Here is a 27,595-nt window from a genome sequence, read left to right as displayed (position 1 = left end):
CATCCGGTGGCATCTTGCCTCAGGCCTTCCCCAAACTCACGCAGTCCAATGGCTGAGAACAGGGCTAGCAGGCATTGAGGCTCCCGGAGCGCACAGGCTCCTAAACTGGAGAGGGGCCATCTGGTCCACAGCAAGTCAGGGACCTGGCCTATGGGGTTCCTCTGAAGTTGGGGGCAGTGGTACTGGAATTGTTGCCCCCACCTCATGGAAAGCCTACCGCTCCATGACAACTCAGGACAGGACTGGTACAACCAACAGCCCTCCCTTTTAAGAGCCTGCAGCCACACAGGTGTGTTAAACAGCTTTAATCTCGCTCATTGCGGCTTCTCGGCACAGTAAGAAATATTGCACATGATCAACATGTTTTGTTCTGGGGAAGGGGGCAAGGGCAGGGGGAATCACCTTCTTAGAAAGTACAACCCAAGTTGGGAGGGCAGAGGGGGTGAGGAGAAAACCCTCCCCGTGCCTGTGGCAAAGTGCAGGAGCCCCCACCCCCAAACTAACCTGAGTCCAGCCCCTCTGGGGAAAAAAGGGGTGCATGAACTCCCCCTATTCCACAGGCGCCTCCCTGTGGCCCAAGGCCCGCACCACCCTCCAGCTTGCAGCCCTCACAGGAGCCATTTTGCATAAAGTGAAAAGCTCTGAAGGTCACACGCTCCAGGTTATGTACAGGGGCTTGGAGGAGGGAGACTGCCCCTGCAGCCCCTCAGCTGCCCCCCAGCACCGGGAGGGAGCTTCGAGGGAAGGGGGTATTTACAAGAGGAGCAGGCCTCATTCCGCCCCAAACTGGAGAGGACGAAATGGCTTTACCCGGGAGGAGATAACCTTCCTGCCCCCACATACTGTCCATGTCCTGAGGGGGTACTATAAGTCCTGGCATCTTCTCAGGGGTCCCTCACCTGCCTGTGGCAGCTGTGGAGGGACCTGGGGGTGGGGGGGAGGGCTGGGGAGCCCCCTCCCAGCCAGGCTGTCCAGGTCCCGACTCTGGGGGTGGAGGCAGTGGCGGGGCAGCCTGGGCCGTGCCAGAGTCCGAGCTGGGTGAGGTGGGGTCAGGGCCCCCTGCGGGGCTGGGAGTGGGGGCAGGGGCAGCAGCAGTGCCAGTGGGGGGCGGTACAGGGAGAGGAGCCTCAGCTCCAGGGGGCTGCTCCGTGGGAGTGGCAGCCTGCATGATCTTCTGGCGCACCTCACGGATCTTCAACTGCAGACAAACCTTGGAGGGAAAGATGTCTGCATAGCGGGCCTGGAAGGCGGCTGTGGCCTGGGCTGGAGATAGAAAAACGGTGGGGAGCACAGGATGACATGTACAGATAAGTCCCACCCGAGTGACCCCAAGACTCCCAGATAGGCTCACCTGACGGGAAGAAGCCATGGTCCTGAAAGAGCTGCATGACCAGGGCCCGGCGCTGGTCTAGGGTGCGCCGCAGGGAGGAGTATGGCACCTTGTCATACTCTAGCTCCCCAAGCACGTCCTCGGCTTCTGTACCTGTGCAGGGCACAGGCAGCATGGCAAGGCTGCAGCAGCGGCAGGGCCTTCCTGCCACCGTCTGAGTGCCCACCCAAGCCCTCACTGCATTCTATTTCACAGGGGAGTCAGAGAGGGGTCCTGCCCACAGTCACAGGGCAACCTAGGGGTCTGCCAGACTCCAGAACCCACCACTGACAGGCTGTGCTTCCTCCCAGCCTGGATGGACCCACCCTACCTCTCTCACTCTCTAACCGCCTTCCAGAGACCCACTCCTCTTGCAGGTCCCCAGGCCCCCAAAGTTCTGCCCACCACGGCACCTGTACGGTCAAAGGTGAAGATGTCCCCCTCGCACTTGGCACTCTTGGGGGTGTTGGGCTCCGAGCTGCAGCTGGAGCGTCTTCTCATCTTGCGCTTGGGCGAGGTGGGGTCCTCGGGTGCTGAATCCAGGTCTGGCCAAACAGAAGCAGACTCAGTGCAGGTGGCCCCAGTCTGCCCTCCACCTAAGGACCCTGGGTGCCCAATGCTCGCCTACCCGTGGAGTTCTTCCTCTTCTTGCGGTAAGAGCCCAGGATGGCCCGGGGTGAGGTGGCCAGAGACTGCAGGGTGGGGGAGGGCAGCACCTCCTCAGGCCGAAACTCAGGCAACTCAGCAAAGCGCTCTTCGAAGTCCACTTCTGACAGGACCCTGCTGGAGGGCCGGCAGGGTCACCTCCCCCGCCTCAGCCTGCAGCTGCTCCCACTCCCGCCACCCTAACACGCTCCACCAAGGCCCCAGCCCATGCTCACTTGTCCACAGAGTCAAAGGTCTTCTTCAGGGGCGGGGGCCGCACCTTCACCTTCTTGCCAGTACCAGCCGCCTCCTTGCGCTCCGGGGTGTCCCCGGCTGCCCGTCCACTGCTGCTCTCGCTGCTGCCGCCAGGGGCTACGGCTGGAGCTGGGGCTGGGCTGGGAGGAGTGGGAGGCTCCCCACGATTCTCCAGGCCCTGCCCAGGGACGCGCCAGTCTGAAGATGAGCTGGGGAATTTGCTGGCCTGGGGTGGAGATGGGCAGGGAGATGGCGAACACTGAGCTCAGACTCTGGGGCAAAGGCCAGAAACAAAGAGTTGGATCTGAGCCCGCCCAGCAGACCCCTTGAGAAGGCTGTCACACGGCCTCAGGAAGGCCAAGACAGGGGCCTCAGATGGGAGAGGAGACAACACAGGCAGGCAGAAGGGACAGAGGGGACCCTTTAACCTGAGAGACACACAGGCATGGAAAGAAGAGTAGGACAGAAAAGCAAAGACGTCAATGGAGAGGCACAGCCAAGTGGCAGTGGGAGCCCCACGGCCTGCAGGCGCTCACCATGGTCTCAGGGCCCTTGGCGCTGGTCCGCTCCTCAGCAGGTGGGGGCAGTGGGGGGCTGCTCCGGGCCGTGGGAGTCCAGGTCTCTGGCAGGGGTGGAGGGGCTGGTGGTGTGGGCTGCCCCTCAAGCTCAGACTCTAGGGCAGTTGGCTCTCGGACTGGGCCAGGCTCCAGAGGCTGCCGGGGTGCAGGGCCAGGCCGCCCAGAGGCACCTGCCTCAAAGGACCCCACGGGAATGCTGGCGATGGCTGCCTTCACTTTCTGGGGGGCCTTCGGGCTGGGCCGCTGGGCCTTGGGGGCCACTAAGCTGTAGGTCATGGAACCTGCTAGTGGGGAGAAAATTGTTTGCTGAGCCAGGCCTGACTGGAGCCCATCCCCTGGGTCCCCCAACTCACTCTGCTCTGGGTTGATCTGACACCTACCTGTGGCACTGGGGAAAGGGCTAGTCGGGGCTGGGGTGGCAGTGGCAGGGGCTGGCGGGCCCTTGGGCAGAATGGTGGCTGCAGGTGGGGTTGTGCTGGTGGCCACAGTGTAGACCAGGCTTGGGGGGGCCTGGGATGGCTGGGCCAGGGGTGCTGAGGAGGTGGGTGCAGGGCTGCCAGAGTAAAACGCTGTTATGACAGGACCTCCGGGGGCTGCACAGGCAGGCGGCAGCTGGGGACTGGGCACAGGTGACACGCCCACCTGACCGGGAGCCAGCAGTGGGGCTTGGCCTGCTGAAAGACAGAGAAGGAGAAGCAGGAGACCAAGTTAGGGCCCGGAATGCCTCAGCCCCACCCTGGGTCCCCAGCACTGCCTGCCAGGCCGCCCCTCACCTGAGAGCAGGGGCTGCACGAAGGCGGGGCCGCTGGGCCCCAGCGAGGTGAAGCCTAGAGCTACAGAGCTCGTGGGCCCGTACGAGGTGACTGTTCCAGCCTGGCTGGACGCAGGGCTGGTACCCAGGGGCAGCGCGTGCCCGCCCGCTGACTGCACATAGGTGATTCTGCCGCAGGAGAGGAAATGGGGAGGAGTGAGGTAAGCCGGCCCCGCCCCACCCCTTCCCTGGCCTCTGAGTATGGGCTCAGCTGCAATTACCTGGTGGAGGAGGGCAACAGGACCTTCTGAGGCTGAGAGGTGGGTCCAGGGAGTGTGGCTGGGCTCAGGGGCGGCACCAGGCCGCTGGGTGTGCTCACAGGCACCGGGGTCAGCTGGATGATCTGTGGAGAAGGGCACCCATAGGCCAGGGTGAGCTGTGGCCCCAGACTGGGGCAGGGGAAGACCAAGACCTCAAGTGGGACTCTAAGCAAAAGCAAGGAACACAGAACTTGGGGTGAGAACAGGATGGGCAGATGACAGTGAGAGGTGGGGACACAGAGGAGGAGGAGGGTACAGACACTGAGGACTTGAGAGAGTCAGGATGCACAGAGACATCACGGAAGATGGCAAGACAGAGAACCAGATACATGGAGAAGGAGAAAAGACTGAAAAAAAGACAAAGAAATGATGGGGTACAGGAGCCAACATCCAGCAGGTAGAGAGAAAGGCAGGCCCTCACCTTGCTGGGGGGCTGGGCACCATTCTGCACAGGTACTGAGAAGGGCGGGCTCACCAGTGGCAGCGGCTGGCCGGCCCCTCCACCCCGCACTGACATGCTAGGGGCGGCCAGAGGCACTAGGACCTTCCCAGGCAGCAGCTGGGCTGAGCCACCCGGGGGCGGGGCCTGCACGGGAGAAACTGACTGGGCTGGAAGTTAAGAGGCAAGAAAGGAAAAGGTTACAAGGGAGCCAAACAGGACTATGGCCCCTCTCCTAGTGCTGCCCGGCCCAGGTCTCACCTTTGGGGGGTGGGGCGGAGGGTACAGACTGCAGGATGGGGATGCCAGGAGTGGGTGCAGTGGCGGCCAGGACTTTGCCGTTGGTGGAAGTGCCCGGTGGGAGGGTGAAACGGATGCTGGTGGTGGGTGCAGGGCCGCTGGGAGCCGCTGCCTTGGTCCCAGGGGCTGGTGCTGGGGCAGGTGCCACCTGAAGCTGCTGGGGCAGCGTGGGCAGGATGTACTGTACCTGGGTGATTCCCCCAGCCTTGCCCAGGGCACCTGGTTGCAGGATGCCCAGGGGTACTGGCCCATTGGGGCCACTCCCAGCACCTGCTCCTGAGCCCGCAGTGGTCCCACCACCAGGGGCCCCCTGGGCAATGAACTGGACAGCAGGGGGCGCAGGGGCCCCATACCCCGGGGTGCCCACCAGTAGGTTAGTGACAGTGGCAGGCGCCTTCCCCACAGTGCCCAGCAGGGGTCCAGCCACCAAGTGTGGGGCTGGTGAGGTGGCTGCTGCCGACTTCTTGTCCGAATACACTAAGCTGACACCCAGCGGGGAGCCCCCAGGCACCCGAGACCCAGTGCCCATTTCAGTCCTGGCACCTGCTGTGTCATTTGGAGACGCCTCAGCCCGGCCAGAGGTGGGGAAGGGCTTAGAGGCGATGGGCACAGGAGTGCTGCTGACAGGCCGCACCACATTGGTGACCATGGTGGCGGCAGGACGGGACAGGGGAGCTGCTGGGGCCCCGTAGGCCAGTGATGGGGCGGGGGCGGAGGGCACTCTGGCTCCGCCGCCCTCTTGCTCCTCCTTGTTTGGGGGCAGCACCAGTGTCTGCAGGATGTTTCCTCCTCCGCTGGGAGGGGCCGCAATGACTGAGGGGCCTGGTGGCTCCAGGCCACCCACACTTTCAGGTCTCTTGCGCCGGAAGGTGGCAGGATCCGTTGGGAGGAACCGGGTTGCCTTGGAAGGTGTCGCTGGACCCCCAGCCCCAGGGGGTGGGGGCCGTAGGGGGCCCGCTGTGCTGCCCTGACCAGACTCCTGGGCCTTGAAGGTTCCTGAGCCCAGTGAGAAGGAGGTGGCTGCCGAGGCTGAGGAGGAAGCAGGCGAGGACGCAGAGGAGGATGGGGCGGAACCATAGCCTTTGCCAAAGGCTACAGGAGGATCCGGGGGCCCTGGGGGCTCAGGGTCCAGTGGGGGGCGGCAGTGGGTAAAGGAGGAACGGATCACAGGTGAAAACACCTTCCGACCAAAGCCCTGCATGAAAGGAAGGGAGACACCCCAGGTCAGGACACTCCGACACCTCGATAGCAGCCCCCTAGCCATGCCCATCCAGCCTGTCAGCCAGGCCAGCCTAGGGCTGCACCCCTGCCAGCTGAAGGCCTCAATTCATCCTATGACCCAACTCCCCACGGGGCAAGCAGCTTGCCCTCTCTGGACCTTAATCTCCCCCTCTCTCAAGCCCGGGAGAAACAGACATTCCCATGGCTTAGGAGGGAGTGTGATGGGACAGCACCGTGACCCAAGCCCTCACCTTGTTGCCCTCTGGGTCCTCCCCAGAGCTGTCCCCACTCTCGCTGTCGGTCACCCGCTCCTTGCACTTGAGATCAATGTCAGTGGTGCCGAAGCCATCGTCAGCTGAGGGAGTGGAGGGAACAGTATGGGGAGGGGGCTAGATGCAAGGGGACCCAGGAGAAACAGTCTGGAGCCTGGATCTCAGCTCTGCTCCAAACCGGCAGGGAGTGCTGTCCAGGAAGGCTACTCCTCAGCCCAGGGCTGTGCCCACATGCCCAGTGCCCACTGCCCAGTGCAGGAGCCTATGAGCCTGCAGGACAGAGCACCTAACACTGCACCTGAAGATCTGGTCATGCCCCCTGTCCTCCAGATTTCCTGCAGGGCTGGGGGCTTCCTGAGGGCAGGGCTGGGTTTACTCGGCAGGGCCTGAACTGGCCACATGCAACCATAAACCAAGTGGAAAAGAAAACAAAGGGGCCTAGGGGCCTGGATCCAAGTTCTGCCCACCCTCTGAGCCTTGGCCTGCTGGGTCCTGGGCAAGATTCTGGGCCCTGCAATGCTCACCAATGACATCATCATCCCCTTCCTCCTCACAGATGACCATGCGCTCCTCATCACTCGTCATGTCCTCACTGGCCGCACGCTGAGAACGAGAAGCTCGCGTGGGCAGCAGCGGGGGCCGCCCAGTGGCCGCCAAGGCACCTCCCTCACCAGGGGCTGCAAAGGGTCCTGGAGCTCCATACTGGGTAGAAGGCTTTGGGCCAGAGTACGATGCAGGGCCAGACACCATCTGCAAGATAGGTGGCAGAGAGGGTTCAGCGGGGCTGCTGCCCTGGACAGGTTCCCTGCCCACCCCCACTAGGGGGCCTGCACCCCAGACCTGCGTCAGTTCCTGTAGCGCCTGACTGTCTACTTCTCCGCCGTCCAGGCTGTGTACCCCACTGTGGGAGAAAGCTCGGGGCCGGGCTGAGCCAGGTCCCCCAACTGTGTGTAGCCGTTCTGCCCCACAGGAGCTGCTCCCCGGAGCCTTGGTGTCTGAGCTCAGGAGTGTCTGGGCTGCAACGGACAGGAGCTCAGAGGATACTGTAAAGTAGAGAGTGGCGCTATGACAGTCAGTAAGCCTGTCACCAGCACCTAGACTGGCCCAACAACCCATAGATATTTCTAGGTACTAGGCAGAAGCAGGCTGGAATTTCTGGGCCACTTGGTGAAAAAAAAAAAACCACCACCCACCACCAGTCCAGCATCTCCTTCCTGCTGATTCCTGCCCTCTGGGGTTGCAGCAGGCCCATTCCCTGGGGGGCAGCCCTCCTGAAAGTAAGGAGGCCTGGAGAGAGGTTCATGTGGTGCTGGCTAGCCAACCGCTGGCCTGAGCCTCGGTTCCCTCATCTCAAAAAGGAAGTAACTAGTGTCCCCACTCTCATAGAAGTGCATATCCATAGCAACTATCCATCTAACCTCACAGAACTGCCATACCCATAGGCTCACTCCAAAAATGTGCCCCAGAACACCGCCAGGCACACCAGACACCCTCAGTAAGTGGAAGCAGCCCATCAGGGGTGTTTGCGAGCTGCAGTGGCTCCAACTATGGTGCTGGGGGCCGGCCGAACTGGGGTTTACATTCTGGCTCTGTCATTTGCTTGTTTATGACTTTAAGCAAGTGATTTTGCCTCTCTGAACCTCAGTTTCTTCTTCTAGAAATAGAATGGGGTTTTGCAGACTACAGCTTATATTCCCTGTAGTGCCAGGCACATAGTAAACACTCGTTAAACAACAGTTGATAACGAGATTGCTGTTTGGGAATCTTAGTATCTGTGTGGATCTCCCTGGCTCCGTCACATGAATCAACTGCCGGTTCCTTTACGGATAAGGGTCGCCAAATTAAAGCGATAGAGCAGAGAGGAGCTGCTGGGGCAGGGGAGGAGCAAGCAAGGGGGTAGCTGGTGGCTCTCAGGGAGGGAGGTGGCAGGGTGGGAGAGCCAAGGGGCTGACTAACCCCCAGGGGCAGCAGCAGTGCCCGTCTCCGACATGCTCCGCTCCCGCGTCTCCTTGTGCCCTCCTGCCAGCCCCAGGCTCGTGGGCTTGGCCTCTGAGCTGGACTTCTTTCGGTCCTTGTTGCACCACTTCCAATCTGGGTGGGCCTTGAAGTGGGCCTCCTTCACCTGGCAGGAGAGGGCAGGGCAACCCTTCACTCACCCACCCCACCAGAAGAAGCTGGGAGGAGCCAAGAGGCAACAGCGTTACCTGGAAGGCCAGGTCGTGGTACTTCTGCTTCTCCTTGGGCCCCAGGGCATACCACCACTCGCCCAGGATCTTGCTGACGGTCCGGTTGTCCTGGTTGGGATGACGCTGGTGGACCAGGGCCCGGTGCCGCTTGCTGAAGATCATGAAGGCATTCATGGGCCGCCGGATGTGGTCCTTCTCCCGCTGCATTAAACACAGCCCAGAGCGGGACAGTTAGGACCTGGCAGACAGGTGTGGGTGGCCACGGGGTGAGCACGGGACAGGCAGGGATAAAGTACCTTGTTGGGGCTGCGTCCATCCTTCTCAGAAGATGAGTCCCGTTCCTTGGGTAGGGCACTGAGGGACTGGGTCCGACGTTTTCCGGGCGGTAGAGGCAACTGGATCTCAGGAGACATGATGGAGAGGAAGCTGCGGCGGGGCAGCAGGGACAGTGAGGGCCATGTCTCTGGCCATCCCACCCCCAAGTCCCAGGCCTCAGGGAACTCACGCATCATCATGGTCACTCTCTGTCTCACTGTCCAGCCGGGGCTCTCCTGGGGGGCCGGAGGCCTCCTCCTCCGTGGTGGGAGGCGGACCCTTACCAGATTCCACCACCCCCAAAGGGTGTGGGGGTCCGGGTCCTGGGCTCTCAGGGCATGTGGCTCCAGGGGGCCGCCCAGGGTCAGCACTCCCTGTCCCACCTGGTGGCCGTTCATGAGCAACAGCTGCCGACTCAGCAGGTTCTGGGGACACAGAGGTAGATCAGAGGGCTCCTAGGCCACCTGGACCCCACACCCTTGCCTCCCCCCAGTCCCCCTCAGCCCTCACCTTTGCTCTGGTTGGAGGCCACTGGGTGGCTGGCAGGTTGCTGGGCCTCGCTCGGCTGCACGGAGGGGTCAGGCTGGCTGGGTGCCAGGAAGGGGACTAAGGAGTGCCAAGGGAACACAGCCACAGAGCGAGGTTCCACATTCGTCCACACTGTGGAAAGGAGCCAGGTGAGCTGTGCAGCAGGAGAGCCTGGCCCCAACACCAACTCAAGCTCTTCCCCACCCTCGATGAGGTAGCCCCACCCCTTTTGTCTACCCCCCACCCCCAACACCAGAGCCTCTTGGACTCGTCCATGCAACGTCACTCAGGAAAAACTCCTCCCTGAAAGGTTTCTAGATTTATAAAAAAGAAAACAGAAGCAGGGAAGGGAAATAGTACTCACGCCCCACTCCTCCCCCCACCAATCTCCACCAGCCCTGCCACCAGGGACCAGGCCAGAGGAACGATTTGCTCCTGCCACAAACCAGGTCATGCTTGGCTGCCATCCCACACTCCCAAGGCCCCAGACCTCTACGGGCTGGGACCCCCACCCCCGTCATGCCACATTCCCAACAGCCCAGTCGCCACCCAACACAGCCTCTCACCTTGGCCTCATGCTCTCTTTCCCTTTCCTGAGGCATACGGCCCCACGTCCCCTCCCCTCCAACTCTCCGTTCACTATGCACAGGCTGTGGGGTCTCTTACAACTGTGGTGTGGGAGAGGTCCTGCTCCTTGCCTTCCTCCCCCACCACAAACACAGAGTGCCAGACCTGCCCTTCCTGGCTGGGCACAGGTGGCTCCAGCAGCTCTCTCCTTTGCCCCCACAAAGACAATGCACCATCCAGAAATCGGCCTCCCAGCCTCCCTTCCCCATCAGCCCCTCGGCTTATCTGTAGTCCAGGGTCCAGTCCCCTTGCCCAAAACAGGGGAGGGTGTGGTAAACTCCTTGGAAGAAAAACCACGGACAATGGGCCAGAAGAGAGAATTGTAACAAGTCTCTACCCAGAGAGGGCACAAGTGCCAGGTGTTTCCTTGAGGATATGCACAGGAAGATGCTTCCTCACCAAGAGGCTGGTCCCAGGGGTCCAACCTTCAGCCCCAAGAGGTGGGTGGTGGAAGAGCAAGCCCTAGGCTGGGACCTACCCCTGGCTGGACTTTTGGGGCGGGCCTAGGATACCAGTGGGCTTCCCCTCACACTGCCTGGCTCCCTGGGGGAAGTGGAACCAGCAGAGGAGAGAGGCCCCTGCTCGGGGAAGATGAAGAAGGGAGGAGGGAACCGCCCTAGCCCTGCTCTCCATCATTCCAGGCCTTCCCTTGATCCAGATCAACCTGACCTGAGGTGACCTCCCCATGCCTTCAGAAGTCTGGACAGTGGGGAGCTCTGTGCGAGGCACTGGCCTCGAGACCTGATTCTGTGAGGGGCTGACAAAGGAAAAAGTAGACCTCAAGAAACAAGGGACTGGGATCACGAAGACAGCACTGAAGAGCACTCAAGACTACGATGACCCTGTCCCTTACCCCTGAAAACCCGCTGGGCCCTCCAACCCCATATAAAAGCCTCCAGGGACTTAGACCTGTGCCTCTCTTTGCAAAGATCTTTCCCATCAAGGCCTCCTCTTTTCTGGGGGGTGGGGAAAAGGGACCCAGCAGACAATGGAGGGCAGTCCTTTGGTCCTGCTCCCTCCTGAACCCCTCCCCAGTGCACAACCCTCCAGGTTCTTAGGTGTCGCGCTCTCTGCAAACTACACCACACACACTGCAGGCTGTCACTCTGATCTCAGCTAACAGTGCCTCACTCGCTTCCTGAGCCCTGTCCTTAGCCCCACTACCCAATCCAAGCCTCCTCCCCTAGGACCAGCAGGTCTCGTGCTGTTCCTATTCTACCCCATGCTCCAGAGCCAGTTACTCTGCACCCCTCACCTTTCTATTACAGCGGACCTGTGCCATCCCATCACTTTAACATCACAGCTGTCCCCAGATACGCCCCACTCCGCTACACTCCCACCTGCCATCACTAACCACTCGGCCCGGCCGAGCTCCGTAACTTTCCCTGTCATCCCTTTACTCTGCCTCTACTGTTCTCTCCCCTACTATACCCCCACCACCGTTACTCCGCACTTAGCACCCCGACACCTTGACCCCTGCAGTCCCAGGGCCCAGGCGCTACTGACCGAACATGCCGAGGCCACGGGAGGCCGCGCTGGACGCGGGCATCAGGGGCCTGTGGGCCGAATACATGGTCCGGCGCAGGGGGGACCCGGCAGGGGCTCGCACCTCCTCAGCGGCCGACGCCGCTCCGCCCGCAGCCCGCTCCTCGGCCGTCGCCGCTTGGGCCCGGGGGGAGCGGGAGGCCGTCGCCGCATGCCCCCCCCCCCGCCGCCCCCCTCCGGCCGCCCCACGCGGGGGTCTCCGCCGGGCGCGCCTGCGCACAGCGCCGCCTGCCTCCCGCCGCCCGGGGGGCGGGGGAGGTCAGCGCGCACCGGCCCCGCCCCGCCCCCCGGCGCGCGCGGGGGCCGTCACGGGGCGCGCGGCACGGGGGCCATCGGCACCGCCCCCTCCCTCTCCCTCCTCCCTCGCGGAGTCCGGCGGGCGGGGCAGGCGGGGCAGGCGGGGCGGGGCGCGGCGCGCGTGCGCGGGGGCGGCCCCCTCCCTTCCCCGCTCGCTGGCTCGCTCGCTCCCTCCCTCCCTCGCAGCTCCGGCGGGTAACGGCTCTGGCCCCGCGCGTCCCGGCTGCCGGCGCCGCCGCCCCGCCTTTCCGGGCCCCGGGCCCGAGGCTCAGCGCCGGGTCGACCTCCGGCCCCGGGCGGGCAGACGGACCAGCGTGCGTGCGTCCGTGCGCTCCGAGCGAGCCCCGCGCCGAACCACCGCCGCCTCCCCGCCCCGCCACTACTACGCGCTCCCCTCCCCCCGCCGCGCCTCCCCCCGCCCCTTCCCCGCTTCCCCCGCGGCCTTCCGCGCAAGCCCGGCCCCCCGCGCGTGAGCCCATTGGCTGCCGCCGCCGCGCGCGGGTCAGGCCCCGCCGCGCCCGCCCCCATTGGCCGCCCCGGGGGAACGTCAGTCATATGCAAATAAGGGCAGGGCGGGGCGGGCTCCGGTTGGCCCCGAGCCGGCCGGGGGCGGGGCCGCGGTAGGAGGGTGGCAGGGAGGGCGCACTGCAGTAAAGGCACCGAGCCAGGGGGGCGGTTCGGGGCGCCGCGCTGCGGAGGTCTCTGGGTTGTGCGTGGTGCTGTTGTGTGTCCAGTCCGCGCGAGGAACACGCTCACGCGCGGCTCGGCCCGCCTCCCGCACACCCGCCTGGGCGCGCCTGGCCCCGCTGGGCAGACAAACTGCGCGTAGGGCTGGGCGAGGCATCCTGAGCCCTCACCTACTCACACTCACACTCCTCACAGACATAGACACACTTTCGTGCCACACCCATTATCTCCTACACACCCCACGGGCACATATGCCCTCTGTCTTACACCCACGCTGTCACACCTCACATACCTGCTCACACAGATGTACAACCTCACACGCTCACGGTCCATCGCTCCCCACCCACCATCGTGCATAACCCATCCTGTTCACATCACCCATCTCATCCATGCCCTGTCACACATGCCTCGCCAACCCGCATCCTCATCACACCCCCACCAGCCCGCATGAATCATGCAAACAGACAACATGTCAAACAGGAGGAACTCAGCATAGCCCTGCTTGTCCACTACACACACTCCACACCCCTCCCACACAACCACACACTCCTCCGTCACACACACAGCCTTCCTAGCACTCACAAAGCGCCTCCTATCCCCAGTGCACACTCAGCTCTCACAGACACCATCATACCGACCCCACCCTCTATATAATCCTACCCTAATGGGTGCTACCTGCTTCAGTACCCAGGCCCATCAGGTATACATAGCTCAGTGGCCACCGCCATCATTCAGCCACCCACCCTGACACTCATTGGCCACTCTGGACCCTCTGTCTAGCAGTATAAGGCAGGGAACCACAGAGCACACCATGGCTGGCCCCACCACACTACTCTGCCAGCCACCCACTAACCCCGCCCCCCCCCCCCCCCAGAAAAAAAGGGCCAGGAAGAAAGGAAACTAACACTTACTGGGGCTGCTGTGTGCTGGGAGCTTGTATGTATTATCTGGTTCATTGAATCCTCACAGCCACCTAGGGAAGTATGCTTTATTACACCCATTGTTCAGGTGAGAAAATGAGCCTCAGAGATTGAATAAACTGTGGCAAGATCATGCAGTCAAGATGTACCAGCCCAGAGCTCTAACTCAAGTGCTGTTTCCATTACTCAAGGCTTAACCTCAGGGTGGACCCAGGGAGGGAACTCCAAACAGAGGCTGGGGAATATAGTTAGACAATGATACAGAGCCACGTGGACCACAGAAAGGTGAGGGGGGCTCACACAAAGACACAGGCAAGGATGTGGAGCCCATCTGGCAGAGACCCAGAGGCCGTGGATCACCCAAGAGGGGCCCTGGAGCCATACCCAGTAAAGGCACAGGACTGGAGTCACACACTTGGGCACGTAAAGGTTGCACAGGCTCAGATGGACCAAGACTGGGCTCTTACACAGGTTGGATGGTCAACAGGAGCAGACGAGCCCTTTCCCCAACCTGCCTCATCCACTGACAGAGCTGAAGGAATGGAGAGGGGGCAAAAACTGGGTAACCTGAGCCCAAAAGGGAAGGGAAGGTCTGTAGCCCTCTGACCTCCAGAGACTGCAGGGCCAGACACTTGGCTGTGAGCCTGGAGGGGCAACCAGAGGGACTATTAGGTGACTGCCCCCTCCTTCCTATGCAGCCCCAGACTCAGACCCTCCATTACCTCACTGCCCCAGGGACTGCAATGTGAGGCACGAATTGAGGCTGAAATCAATGTGGCCCGCTATCTCCCCACCACTGCCCCCACCACTGCCCCCTCCTCTCCCCACCGGTGAGTGAGTCACCTACTGGCAACTTAACCCCTTCTCTACTGCAATGCAGTCCAAGGACAGAGCTCAGAGGAGCTCTGCCCCCCAGATCCCCCACTTCTGTTGGTTGAGAAAAAGAGCCAGGCATGGCACAGGAGGGAAAGAGGGCCCCACACATCTGGGAGGGGTGCACATCTGGTAGAATACACAGTGCCCACGGAGGAGAGATGGGAAGAGGCCCCGTCCGGGGCAGGGTACAACCAAGTGGGGGCCTAGCCTGGCAGGGAGGGGCGGGAATCCGGGCGGGAAGGGCCCCCCTGCCCTGGGCGCTGGGCCAGCCCTATACTTAGCTTCTATTGTTCAGGGTGGAGGAACCCTGGGTGGGGGTGGATTAGGAGCAGAGGGGAGGGAGCAGGTCCTATCCCTGGACAGCTCCCTCTCTCTTGCCATCCCCAACCCTAACTGGGGCCTCCCTAGTTGGAAAAAGGTACTGAGCAGGACTGTGATGGCAGCCACCCCCTGCACCAACCCCTAACCAACTCCACAGAAGGACTGCCCCTAAACAGCCCCCACTGTGCCACCACACCCAGGCCTGGGGACAGGGAACCCAGACGAAGACATCAACAGCCACCCGGGCGGGCGGTACAGGCTGAGGCCTGCCCAGAGGCCTGGGGCGAGCAGCCAGGGATGCTGACAGACTGAGGGACAGGCAGACGCGCACTCTAAACTCATGGGGCCCATTTATTGAGCCCGCGAGGCACCGCACCCCTGCCGGCCGCCTGCGGCTCCCCACCCTGCTCTCCAGGCCCGGGTCCCCGCCTCAGCTCACCACCCCGGTGTCCCCAGCTCCCCTCACCCGCTTTCCACATACACACCCACCCACCCACCCCGGGCGGCGTCGGCGACGGCCAGGGTTGCCTGGGGAACGAGCCCAGGATTGGGCTGGCGCGGCTCGGCAAGGATGGGGGGCTAAAAATAGCGCCGGGGTGAGTCAGTGTGAGTGGGGCTGGGGTAGGCAGGGGGACCAGGAGGAAAAGAGAGACTGGGGAGAGTGTGTGGGGGATGGTCCCCAGGGATTGGGAGATGGGTGGGATGCGGGGGTGGGGGAGTTGAGAGACGTGGGTTTGGGGAAGGGAAGGTGCGGGGGCGGGAAAGGGGTGTACAGGCGCTTGGGCTGGGAGGGTTGGTCGGCGCGGGCTGAGGGAGGCGCCAAGGCCCGAGCAGAGGAGGGGGCGCCGCCCTGCGTTCCCCTCCCCTCCCCGCGCTCACGAGATTTTCCACTCGCCGCCTGGCCCCCAGCCAACCCCCGGTAGGCCCCACAAAGCCGCTTTGTGCAGGGAGGGCGGACGGGTGCCCGGCCGGCCTGACACCCACGCGGGCCGCGGCGGGGCGCCGGCCAGCTGGCACCCGAGCTGTCTGCGGTGGGAGGGAGGGTCCCCCACCCAGCCCGAGGACGCGGCAGCGCAGGGGTTAATCGCTCAGGGGCGGAGAAGCAGGTCTCGGCCAATCAGCGGTCAGCAGGCGAGACGGCAGCCAATGAGAAGGACGGAGGCCCGACACAGGAGGTCTGCACCCAGGGGCGCGCGGGAACCCACACCCCTAGGTGCCAGCGGGGGCTGGGCGCGGCCCTCGCTGGGTGCCAGTCCGCTTCTACACAGCCCCCGGAGCACCCGGTTTCCCCGACTACTTCGCAAGAAACAGGCTCAGAGGGGGGATAGCATCTTGCAGCCGCGAGGTGGCACGGCCGGGATTTGAACCCAAATCTATCTGGCTTCACAATCAGCTTTTCCGCCGAAATAGGGGGACGGGAGTTCCCTGCCCGGGCCCTCGTGGGGAGCGGGAACAGGGGATAGGGTGGGGGTGGAGGAGGCGGCGCGGCGGGCTAGGGTCCAGCCGCCTGCGGTGCAGCCGCTGCCGCCGGTGGTAAGGGGAGCCAGACGCCGTCGCCGCCGCTAATGCGCCTCCCTCCCGGCCACTAATGGAGCCATTAATACCCGGGCACCGGGGGCTCCGGGACGTACCCCCCAACCCCCTCTGCCGCGCATGCGCGCGCCTGCTGTCCCGCCGCCGCCTGCCGCCAGGAGGCAGCCTGACGCCTCGCAGCTCCTGGTGCTGGGGGCTGCTAAGCTGGGGGAGCTGGGGTCTCTTCTACAGTTACCAAGACTCACTCCTGCACCTTCACAAGCTCTTCCTCCTCTCCTCCTCTTCCCCAAGCCATCTTCTTCCCAACTCCTGCCTTTCCAGGGCGGTCTCCAGGGGTCTCTGACACCTAGATCCAACATTTTCCCTCCCCTGCTCTAAATGCCTTCTTGACTCTTTACTGGCCCGCGTAGAGCCCCAGCTTCTCAGCCTGGCATTCAAGCTGGGCCTGTCGTCCACGGCACCCTTCTGCTAAGCCTGGACTCTGGTGTCAGCTCCAGCCTCAACTAGCCACTCGGAGTTCATGCACTTTCACTCCTCCTGGTCTTTGCTCATGCAGCTGTTTCAGGTGGAATTGCCTTTTCCTTTCTTTGACTATTCTGAAATCTACTCATTCCTCATACTTCAGCTCAAATGTCACCTCCAATGAGAAACCTACCTGATCCTCCCTTATCAGCCCCCATGAACCACTGAGTTGTCCCTGCCCCCTGGCTTCTCCAGACTCAGTACCTCCCTGGGCTCATCCTTGCCTGTGCCTGCATCCACATCTGCCTTCCTCACCCACTTGCCCCAGGACTGCTCAGCCCTGGGCCTGGCAGAGGGATGAGGAGGGAGCTGGCTCCTGCTGGTGGAGATAGGGTTCACTGTTTGAAACAAAATGGAAATTATGGTGGGCAGTACCTGGATCTGGGGAGTCAGGAGACCCAGGCTTAACCCCTTTGGCCCCTCTTTTTCCCCACCTGCCCAAGCATAGTTGGTGGGTACTGCCTCGTCTCTGAGGCCCTACCCATTGGGGTGCACTATATCTGGGACTCCTTTCAATGAAGCTGGCATCAAATGAAAGGCAAGGGGTAACGGGGGAGGTAGGATGACCTGGGTCATGCCCTCTGGCAGGTGGGTGGGCACTGAAGCTTCTTTCCTGCCTCCCCCTACAGCCGGATCTCCTAGCTTGGTCCATACAGCCCCCGCTTTCCTGCCTGTCTTGGGAACAGGTGCTTGGATGGTGGATGGGTCTGCAGGATGGATCTCAGCACTTCTCAGCAGATTTCAGGGACAGTAGTAGGCAGTTAATTTGTCAAAGAGCATGAGGGGGCTCCCTGGCCTGGACAACCTCCCAACACTCCCCAAGAAAGAAGTAGGAGACCTGGTGCTTGGCAACTGCCCACTGTCTTAAAAGAACAGAACACCTGATATGCACAGGGTGGGGCTGGGAGGCTGGCATGGGGGCAGCAAGTCCATCTAAAGAGTGGGAGTAGGAGGGCCAAAGAGAGGCCAAGGCTGGCTCCGAGACACAGGATGCCAGCTGGCAGCCAAAACAGAAAGAGGGTGGGCTGAAAGCTCAGACAAGGACTGAAGTCCAGAGAGGGACAAACCCAGGAAGGCACAGGGAGCCCCCAGACTCAAAGAAGAGTCAGACAGACAGAGGTCCAAAGAGAGACACACGTATAGACCTAGAAATAAGAGACCAGAGAGATATAGGAGCCAAGGATAAGACAGACAGACAGAGCCAGACCGCCAGACAGAGGCCCAGGAGAAGGAGCAACGCCTGTCAACAAGGGGAAGCCAGGCAGGAAGCTGGGAGCTGGGAGGGAGGCCATACCAGGAATGGGGCTGAGACATCTGGCCTCCTGGACTGGGGCTGCAGGCCCTGGGGCGGGATCCTCTCCTGGGGAGCAGGCGGGAAGATTCAGAGGGAGGTGGCAACGGCAGCTGGCTGGCCATGCCATGCACAGAATGTGGAGAATGCCAGCCGCCTGCCCCAGCAAGTCCCCCAGCGGAAGCAAATGCCTGGCTGGGGGCAGGAGCAGGCAGGCTGCCCTGGGCCGCCCCCTCACACCTGCTGCCCTCTGATGGAGGGTCAGGCCCTGGCATGGGCCAGCAGAAGGGACCAGGCCTGCAACCTCACTATACCACTGAACACGGTCTGCCCTATCTGGGCCCCATGGGGAGAAGGCTCCAAGCTGCCTACCTCCCAAGGGCTTAGGGAGGCCTCTGGGAGAAGAACGAAAGGGCCGGCTGTTCAGGAACCTGAAGGCAGCCTGGATACCTCAGCATGGGTGTTGTTAGGGAGGCGCTCCTCAGAACTGCCAGGATAGGCACTGGACAAGTTATGACAACCAGGTGGCCCCCAGCAAGGGGCCTCCCTTCTCTGATCCTCAGTCTACCCCTGGACAACAGGCCTGGCAATCTACTTCACAGCATCAGGCGGAGCTGATGAAAACGGCCCCAAGCCCGGGGTTAGGCACACAGTCTTCGCTCAGTAGAGTAGGTATTATTGTTATCATTGTTATTATTGAAAGTGCTTAAGGGCCTGGGATCTGGAGCCGCACAGTCTGAGTTCAAATCCTGGCTCTTGACAGCTCGGTGTGGTGACTCAAGCCTGTAATCCCAGCACTTTCGGAGGCCAAGGTAGGAGGACCACCTGAGGTCAGGAGTTGAAGACCAGCCTGGCCAACATGGTGAAACCTCGGCTCTACTAAAAATACAAAAATTAGCCGGGCGTGGTGGCACACTCCTGTAATCCCAGCTACTCGGGAGGCTGAGGCGGGAGAATCGCTTGAACCCAGGAGGCAGAGGTTGCAATGAACCAAGATTGCGCTACTGCACTGCAGCCTGGGTGACAGAGCCAGACTCTGTCTCAAAATCCTGGCTCTCTCTCTTCCTAGCTGGAGGACCCGGGCAAGTCACTTAGCCTTTCAGGCTACGGTTTCCTCCTCTGTCCAATGGAACTAATAATCATGGTACTAGCCTGGGGCATTGTGAGGATTCAGGGAGTAAAGGCTCAGCAGGACTCATTGAAGTGTGCCAGGCACGTGCATCACCAGTGCTGCTCGGTGAGTTATTATTACTGCCACTTTTGGTAGTGAGAGTCCCACAGTCTAGAGGTTGGGAGATGACTCAAGGCTCTCATCCTGCCCCTCACTGGCTGGCTGGCCTCAATCAAGACTCTCCATTTGTCAGGGCCTCACTTTTCCTCATCTGGAAAATGGTAACAAGAGCCCTGCTGGGCCTACTCTGGTAAGCCTCAGCATCCCCTGCACCAGAGCCATTCCTCCCCACACAGCAGGAGTGGCCACATGAGACAATGCTGTAGGGGCCATGTTGGGGGTTGTGGGCATATGGGGGGGTGAAGGGTAGGGGAGTGGTTAGAGACCCTCTGATTTAGTTTCTTCATTGCCTAAGGACAGAAATCCCTGCTGTGAAATTTTGCTTGTACCACCTATAACAACAAATGTAAAAAATGTTGGTGTCAGGGTGAAACACACAGCTCACAGCCTCAGTTCTGTATATGAACATCAGGGACAGGCATAACCCGTGTCCCTGTGCCCTGTCCCTCGGGACTGGCCTGGGCTGGAGCCCCAAAAGGGAAGGGCCAGGCCAGTGCTCCTTCCTGAAAGGGCTCTTGCCCCAAGCCCAAGCCATAGCGGCTCCTACCCACATCCACACCCAGCCTCCTTCCTCCCTGGTCTCCCTGCTTCTGGCCTCAGAGACTCAAACACACCCTCTATGGTGCAGCAGTGGTTGAATCTGCTCAAAACCTTCCATGACTCCCTAGTACCCTCAGGATACAGTTCATAATGATCTTACTTAAGGGTCCTCTCTGATCTGACCCTTGCTCACCGATCCAGCCACACATCCCCAACACTCACCTGCCATCTAGAGCCTTTGACTTTCCAGATTCAACATCTTACAAATATCTGCTTTTGCCTTAAGGCCTTTGCACAAACTCTTTCCTCTGCTTGAAGATCCTTCCTGCCTACCCTGCCGGGCTCACATCTGCACACCCTTCAGGTTTCAGTTCATAGGCATCTGGCCCTTCTTCCAAGAAGCCTTCTCTGACTTCTCAGGCTGGACAGTCATCTTCGCTGGGCTCCCACGGCCTCCTGGCTTCCTCCACCCCATCCCTGACCACCCCAGACTGTTACTGTCTAGGGAGAGGTCTGTCTTTTCCAGAGGCTGTGAGCCCTGTGTAAGTAGGGCTGTGTCCTCAGCACCATCCAGCACAGGGCCAGGCACAGCACAGGGCCAGGCCCTGAATCAACAGTAGATTAATAAATAAATAAAAATAAATAAGGCCAGGTGCAGTGGCTCACACCTGTAATCCCAGCATTTTGGGAGGCCAAGACAGGAAGACTGCTTGAGCCCAGGAATTCGAGACCAGCCTGGGCAATACAGCGAGACCCCATCTCTATAAAAATAAAAAAATACATACATAAATAAACAAATAAGAAAGAAATGCTAGGAAGGAGCTTTCGACAGGTCTGTCACCCTCTCTGTGTTGCTCCTACAAGGCCCAGCCTAGCCTGGGTCCGTGGCTGTTCAGCACCATCTCAGAAATGCCACTCTTCCACCCCCAGCCTCAGCTCTCCAGCCACCCTGGCCTTCCCTCTTCCCCTCCTAGGCTGTGCTCCTTCCGGCCTCGGGGCTGTCCCATCGCCCTCCTCCCAGGAGGCTCTTCCACCCCACGGTTGCAGGTTCCCACTCATCCTTCAACTCCTGGCTTACACGCCCTGTCCTCAGGGCAGCCAGGCTAGATTCACACCTGGAGAAGTGCCCAGCACACCCCCGCTGCCTTCCATGGCCGTGCCTGTGATGTTTACTGGACACAGTGGTAAAGATGAGGGCTCCAGTCCTGGTCCTGCCACCTCCTGGGAAGGACCTGTTAGAGCCTCCATCTGCCCATCTGTAATCCAGCACTATGACCACGTGGTCACGGGCCAGCCTGCCTGGGTTTGAGGGCTGCTCCAGGATTTACTAGCCATGTAACCCTGGACAAATTATGACCCTTGCCTTAGTTTCCTCTAAAGAAGCATAATCATAGCACTTTCCTGTTAGGGTGGTTGTGAAGATAAAATGAGCTAATATTTGAAAAGGGTCTTTAGAACAGGTAGTAAGTGCTCTATGAGGTGGATGTGAAAATTTGGCAAGCTCACCTACATGCAGTGCTTACCATGGCAATGCCCTCGCCCAGTCCCCCAAGACATGGAAGCTGTTGCCACAATTATCATTCTCTTATCCCATCAGCTCCATGGAGACCTGACTCAGTCTGCACTCAAGAAAGGTTTGCTGACTGATAGACCTCTTGAGACCACGTTCTCTGACAGGAGGCCTCTGGAAACGGTGCCTTGAGCCTTAAAAGTCCAATCCCTTTCCTGACATGTGAATTCCAACTGCAACATCTGTGCAGAGAGGAGGCCGGCCTCCCCTTGAAGCCCTCCCAAGGTGAGGAGCTCACCTCTCAAGAGTTCAGCTTGCAAGAGGCCCTCTAGGAGGTGAGCCTGGTGCAGCCCATCCACTTCCACCTCTTACCTGTTCCAGGCCGGCCCATGATGACTTCCTTCTTGGGGGCAGGGTGGCTGGTATAGCTGCTGGGCACCAAAACAGGCAACAGGGCAGCAGGTGAGGGGTGGAAGGCCACAGGCTGAAAGGGTGAAGAAGCCAGGCCAAAGGTGGGCATCGGCTGGGCCACGGCAGTTGGTGCAGCTGGAGGCACGGTGATGGGCACGGGGGCTGGCAGAGGTGGGGGCAGGCCAGGCTTCCCACTGGCCACCCCAGGGGGCACTGGGGTTTCACGGCAGCCCCGCCCAGGTCCCCCAGCCCGCACCTCACCAGCAGTGCCCACCTCCCCAGGGAATTTGGAGGGCAGTGGCACATCAGGGTTGCGGACAATAACAGGTGAGTCCCGCTGCACAGCAGGCACCCTGCGCACAGAGGGCCCTGGATCCGAGGTCAGGCCGGCAGGGGGTGGCAACAGCAGCAATGGTGAGGGCTGGCGGGAGCGAGAGAAGGGCACAGCAGGGGACACGGCCCGGAAGCCAGCCGGCGTGGAGGGTGTAGGTGTGTGGGACACTGAGTCCACACCAGAGTCTAAGCTGTCACTCTTGGGAAAGTCTGGGGCGGCTCCTCCACCCCCTGCGCCAGGGGCCCCCAAGGCCCCTGGATGCGGCAACAGCTCTGTCTTCCGTCGCCCAGGGCTGATGGGCACGGTGAAGGTCAGGTTGGTCTGGAAGGTGGGTAGGATTCCAGAGGAGTGGCGCTCTCGGGGGGCAGGTGGCGGTGGGTGGGGGCCCAGGTCTGGTGGCGTCAGCACGCCTGCCTTAGGGGTGCTGGCGCTCAGGTGGCGACTGCGGACTGCAGTGCGCTGGATGACTGGCGAGGCATTGATGGGGCTAAAGTTGGCAGGGCGGAAGCCGAAGAGTGGCGAGGGTGAGGGTGACGGGGCTGGCGAGAAGGGCGATTGAGTGGAGACGGGTGAGAAGGAGGGCGTGCCTGAGCGCGAGCTGCCCAGCGACACCAGCATCACGGCCGCCTCACACTCGTCGAACTCAAAGCGTGACAAGTCAGCAGGGGCCACCAGGCGTGGCCGTGAGTCTCCACGAGCCGCCACACTGCTGGCCTCACTGTCCCTCGACGTCTCATCACCCCAGTCAAACTCCGTGCTGCCCTCACGGGCTGCCACGGCCGCGGGCCGGCCCGCCCCGCCAGGCCCACTGTCTGCCAGGCCTTCCATCTCTTTGGTTCGCATGGACAGGTGGCGTGAGCAGTAGCCTCGCCGCTGTGACTCCTTCATGCAGCCATCTCGTGAGCACAGCCGGCGCCACTGCTTGCCGTTGAACTTCTTTCGTATTCCGCTGGGTGTGCAGACCACATCGCCCTTCTTGTACTTCTGCTGGGCGGCTGTCAGTGGCGTGCGGGCCCGGGCTGCCGGTGCTGTCCCCTTTTCCAGGGAGGCCACGCTGCTGCTGCGGCTGCCGCCCTGGCTCCCCTCCTGGCAGGGCGAGGGCTGCTCGCCAGGGCGGCCGGGGCCCACAAAGGCTGGAGACTTGGGTGGTGGTGACAGGAGCTGGGGTGGGGGCAGTGGGAGCAGGGCTGGGGTACCCAGGGTTGGAGGGTGCTTCTCCTCGCCCTCCTCACAGTGAGTACCCAGGTTGCCACCAAAGCTGATCTTAGAGACCTCAGCGTCCTCGGGCTGTTTGGGGTCCAGGGCAGCAGGGCAGGGTGGCAGGGTGGCCCCAGGCTCTGCCTGCTCTTCCTCAGGGCCTGTAGGGGGCTTCCTCAGCATGGTCTCAGGTTCCCAGGGGGGGCGCAGCAGGCGTAGGCTGGAGCGGGCCACCCACACAGCCTCCTCTGGCTCACGGTGCAGTGGCTGTGGGGGCTGCGGGAGGCTGCCTGGTGGGCCTGGCTGTGAGCTGGGGCCAGGGCTGAGACGGACCTTGTAGGCAGCTGGCTTGGTGGCCACCTCCACCACCACACCTTCCCGGTAGGCAGCCACGCCGGGCTCCACACAGGTACAGACAGCTGTGCCCACCACCAGGGCACCTGGTGGGGGTGTGGCATCCAAAACTACATCCACACCAGCGCCTGGCACCCCCTCATAGAAAGTCAGGGCTCGGTCACCAGGGAACTGCACGCCCAGGTCCTGGCTTCGGCGCACCTGGCGCACCACAGCCGGCAGGAAGAGGCCGTCACCACGCCGAGCCAGCACCCGCTGGGACCGCAGCTGCCGCAGGTCATAGCTGCCACTGGTGCTGCCAGGGGGCCAAGGGCCTGGACCACAAGCCTCAGCCGGCTCATCCTCCAGGTCCGCCGAGTGCTCGCTGGCTGTGTCAGTGGAGGAGGAACGAGTGGAGGTGGGTGGCCGTGGAGGCACCCCCAGGCCACTGGCCTCCTCAGGGGTCCGCACCCGCTCTTCAGGGGCCCCAGCCACCCCACTGCTGCCAGCTCCGTGCTCCTCCACATACTTCTTCTTGGGCGCTCGAGACTTGAACGTGGCTGTCTTGCGGCTGAGTGAGGGCTCCCAGCGGCCTGCCTCCCCATCCCCTTTGGGGTCCTCTGCTGGGCCTGGAGCCGGGTCGCCAGGGTGCAGCTCCAGTGGAGGACCTTCAGCCCCAGGGCCCCGCTCAGCCTCCTCTTCCTCCCCTTCCTCAGCCTCTTCGGGCCCGGGCTGTGGTTGCGGCTGCTGTGCCTCGTCGTCCTCCTCCTCTGGCTTGTCACCCTCCCCAGCCCCTCGCCGCCTCAGAGCCTTGGCCCTGGTGGCTGGGGGGGACTTGCTGCCACTGCCAGGACCTGAAAGGCCAGTGCATGCCTTCTTCATTGGCTTCATTTTTGTCCACCTGCAGGGTGGGAGAGCGGAGGATTACGCGGAGCAACTCAGGAACCCCCCCAGAGCCAGTGTACCCTAAGATTTCCCACTTGCTGAGTCTACTGTCTCCATCCCACCATCCCCAAGGCCTCCTCTCTGGCTGCTATCAACTCATGTGATACCTCAGTCAGCACCAGGCACAGGTGAGCACCTGAGTCCCCTGAGTATACACACTCTGGCTCCTTGGGGAACAGACACCTGCTGGCTCTGCAAAGGACACAGAGCACATGCTCTGAACGCCCCAAGGGGACATCAAAAGCACTAACAGTTCACACCTATGGAGCACTCCCTGTGTCCTGAACTCCATGCTAAGCTTGCCTTTATTAACCTGTTTCATCCTCACAACAGCCCTAAAAGCAGGTGCTACTATCGGCCTCATTTCACACCTGAGGAAACTGAGCCACAAAAAGATGAGGCAACTTGTCCAAGATCATCCAGGTGGGAAACAGCAGTGCTAGGGTCTGAACCCAGGCTCTCTGGCTCCAGAGTCCGTGCTCCTGACCATTTCAGTGTGCTGCCTGTCACATGATCCAGAGGGCACATTTACTCGCACTGTCACCATGCAGAGAGTACATGCACTCAGACACACACACATGCACAAGTACCAAGTCACAAAAAGGGTGGTGACTGAGCTGTGATATGAGCCTTTCTCCACCCCCCCACCCTCCCTCTGCCCCTCTGGGCGGCCTGGCATGGCCAGGCACTGTGGGAAGAGGTGGGCAGCTGAGAGTCCCGAGGGACGGCTGCCCACTCTGCTCTGCATCCTAGGGCTGCCAGGTACAGCCATCTCCCCAGATCCTGGCAGGGAGCAGGCAGGGGCATGTCTGGGGCAAGAGCTCATACCCAGCACTGCCACGGGGCCGTGCATGAGCACACGCACGCGCACAAACACACACACACGCACAGAAGCACGCACACGTCATCACACAGTGGGACACAGAGCTACACCCCAGGGTTTCTCTGTCCCACTGGATGGGAGCCTGCTCCTCCCCCCACAGCACCCAGCGTGATACCCGCAAGCCCAGCCCCCGTCTTCTTGCCTGCATGCATCCCCGCCCTGGCTGGGCTGGCTCTGGCAGGGTGGCTGAGTCGGCTAGCCCCCCGCAGGCCCCCAAATATGCCCTCCAACTCCAAGTGGGGATAGGTGGGATAAGGTCAAAGAAAGCAGGACAAGCCCAACAGGCCAACCTCACCCACTTCCTGAACAGTCATTACTGCCCGCCCCCTTTCGAGCTGCCCTGAGAAAAGAAAAGGGGAAAAAACTTTACTCTGAAGTGACTAAGAGAACCTGAGAGGCCAAAACAGAGGCCTCTAGGAGGGTTGGGGGACCCAGAACCATAAGCCAAACACAATGAGAGGCAACCCCGACTCAGTCTTCCAGCTACTGGGGGACCCTTGACCTCATGCTCTCTCACTAGGGGCCTGCTCCTCCTGTGGACCCTGGAGTCCCAGGCCTGCCCTTTCTTGGGCCAATCCTGGGGTCCTCACAGGCAGAGCCTGGAGGGCGTCCCGGGGCTGGCACCCAAATGCCCAGAAGTTGGGCAGCCATCACCACCTAATACCCGCTGACCCACTAGACTACCATGTTGGGGACTGAGATCTGGCTCCAGTTTTTTCCAAGCACAAACCTTTGCATACCCCACCCAGGGCCTACAACTATGCCGCCTGGCCCCCCTAGACCTTGCTGCCTGGCCCAGCCTCTCTTCGCCCCAGAGCTGCTTTCTTTCTCCTAGGGCCTACTCTCTTCCTGTCCACCCTGTCTGAATAACTCCCACCCAAGCCCCGGGGGCCCTCACCTTCCTCAGATCTGAGTAGTAACTCCCGGAGCCCAGGCCAGCCCAGGCCCTGGCTCTTTGGGGTCTCATACCCTCTGTTCCCATTAGCCCTCCTGGCACCAGCTTCTCTGACACTCTCTCTCCCATCCTGTCACTACCTCTATCTCTACCTCTCGGTTAAAACGCCCTAGGCCCCCTCCTGTCACCCCCTCCTTGTCACCCCCATTTATCTCTGTCACCTATTCCTCCCAGTCACTGTCCTGTCAGCCATCTCCGGACCTGTCACCTTCTCTCCCCATCACCTCTCCTTGTCACACTCTCCAACTCTGTCCCCTCCCTCTCCCTGTCACCCTGATCTAGTCCTGTCACCCCTCCATTCCTGTTACCCTTCTTTGCCCACCACCCCCTCCCCCAGTTACCCTTTTTCTGTCAAACCCCCACCACTTCCTCCACTCCCTCCTCCCTTCCCACCATTCCGCCCACCCCTTTCCCCCTGTACCCCCTCCCCGTCCCTGCCACCTGTCCCCTCTCGGCCCCCAGCCCCCCGGACCCCCCTTTCCTGTGTCAGCCCTGGCCCCGCCCCTCACCTTGGGCTCGGCGGGGTTTCGGGGCGGGGGGCCGTGGCCCCGGCTCGGTCCGGTCCGGTCCCTCCCCGCCCCCCCTCCGGCTCTCCCTCTCGATTCTCCCTTTTTTTTTTACTCCAACACACAAAATGGTGAATGGACCTGCAACAGCTGGAGCAGCCAGCCAATCAGCGATCACAACCCCGCTGACCGGCGCCAGCCTAGACCAATAGATATCCGCAGACTGGTCGGCTCCGCCTCTCGACGACGAGCGACGCTCGCGGCGACCAATTGGGCCCATCGGGCAGCGCTAGGGGGCGGGGCCAAAGTCCAAGACCGGCCTCCCTCCGGGACCGACACCAACCTGAGCCTACGACTGCCTGATCTGCCTAGGGCCCTACCCTACAACAAGTGAAGGACACCAGCCGTGTCCAATTGCAGGCCGTCTTAGTTCCAAATGACAAATACAGTACCCAGTCGCCATGCAGCCTAGGCCGGAACCCAGCCTCTGTGAGGGACAGTAGCCAATGAAATGAAAGGAGGAGGGGCTAAGGGACAGGTTGTCCAATGAACGGAGGTAGAAGGCGTGGCCCGAACGTTTGTTGACCGGCTAGTCGCAGTTCCTGCTGGGAATCGTAGTCTTCTCACGTCTTCGGCCCATAGCCGACAGTACAAGGCAGACTACAACTCCCATGTGACAGAGTGCTTGGAGCACCAAAGAAACCCGGCGAGGAGAAAAAGTCGAAAAGGGCAGTTCGTCGTGAGTCTCACTGGACGCCAGGAGTATCTTAGACCCAGGGCCCCGACTCACCCGTATTCCTGGCTCTGGCGTCGCCGGTGGCTCCTCTCAGTGGCAGCGGTAGCGGCACGAGGGGGAGGTGCAAGGAGCAGCCAACCGCCACCCGCGAGCCCC

General features: G+C 61.5%; 1 protein-coding gene across 18 annotated transcripts; it reads right to left on the bottom strand.

Moving 5' to 3' along the window:
- Window positions 1-290: 290 nt before the first annotated feature.
- On the bottom strand, window positions 291-27,595 carry CIC (capicua transcriptional repressor). Of its 18 annotated transcripts, none has more exons than XM_016934202.4 (21): window positions 27,494-27,595; window positions 21,512-24,315; window positions 9,162-9,311; window positions 8,842-9,076; window positions 8,633-8,762; window positions 8,355-8,537; window positions 8,107-8,272; window positions 6,991-7,193; window positions 6,675-6,900; window positions 6,130-6,233; window positions 4,619-5,852; window positions 4,340-4,527; window positions 3,880-4,001; window positions 3,621-3,787; window positions 3,228-3,521; window positions 2,806-3,131; window positions 2,251-2,495; window positions 1,998-2,152; window positions 1,783-1,914; window positions 1,352-1,483; window positions 291-1,263 (listed from the first exon to the last, which is right to left on the bottom strand). In XM_016934202.4, exons 2-21 carry the CDS (start codon window positions 24,303-24,305, stop codon window positions 896-898), a joined length of 7,554 nt encoding a protein of 2,517 aa, XP_016789691.3. In that variant the 5' UTR covers window positions 24,306-24,315; window positions 27,494-27,595; the 3' UTR covers window positions 291-895. The 18 variants fall into 18 exon arrangements, with proteins under 18 accessions (XP_016789691.3, XP_063657801.1, XP_016789690.3 ...); XM_063801731.1 differs by having other exon boundaries at window positions 1,789-1,914; window positions 2,806-3,128; XM_016934201.4 differs by lacking the exon at window positions 27,494-27,595 and adding an exon at window positions 26,707-26,836.

Source organism: Pan troglodytes, chromosome 20 (assembly GCF_028858775.2).
Source record: "Pan troglodytes isolate AG18354 chromosome 20, NHGRI_mPanTro3-v2.0_pri, whole genome shotgun sequence".
In the NCBI taxonomy this organism is placed as follows: domain Eukaryota; kingdom Metazoa; phylum Chordata; class Mammalia; order Primates; family Hominidae; genus Pan; species Pan troglodytes.
Note: the sequence above shows the minus strand (reverse complement) of the source record. Positions and strands in the feature narration are given on the sequence as shown.

What these genes read in the sequence shown, in the direction of transcription:
- CIC (XM_016934202.4), bottom strand. Translation starts at nt 24,305, where the DNA reads ATGAAGCCAATGAAGAAGGCATGCACTGGCCTTTCAGGTCCTGGCAGT. An exon ending in AGGGGATGATGATGTCATTG is followed by an intron (nt 6,234 to 6,674) that starts GTGAGCATTGCA and finishes CCACTCCCTCAG; the next exon opens with CTGACGATGGCTTCGGCACC. An exon ending in CCCTTTCCCCAGTGCCACAG is followed by an intron (nt 3,132 to 3,227) that starts GTAGGTGTCAGA and finishes TCTCCCCACTAG; the next exon opens with CAGGTTCCATGACCTACAGC.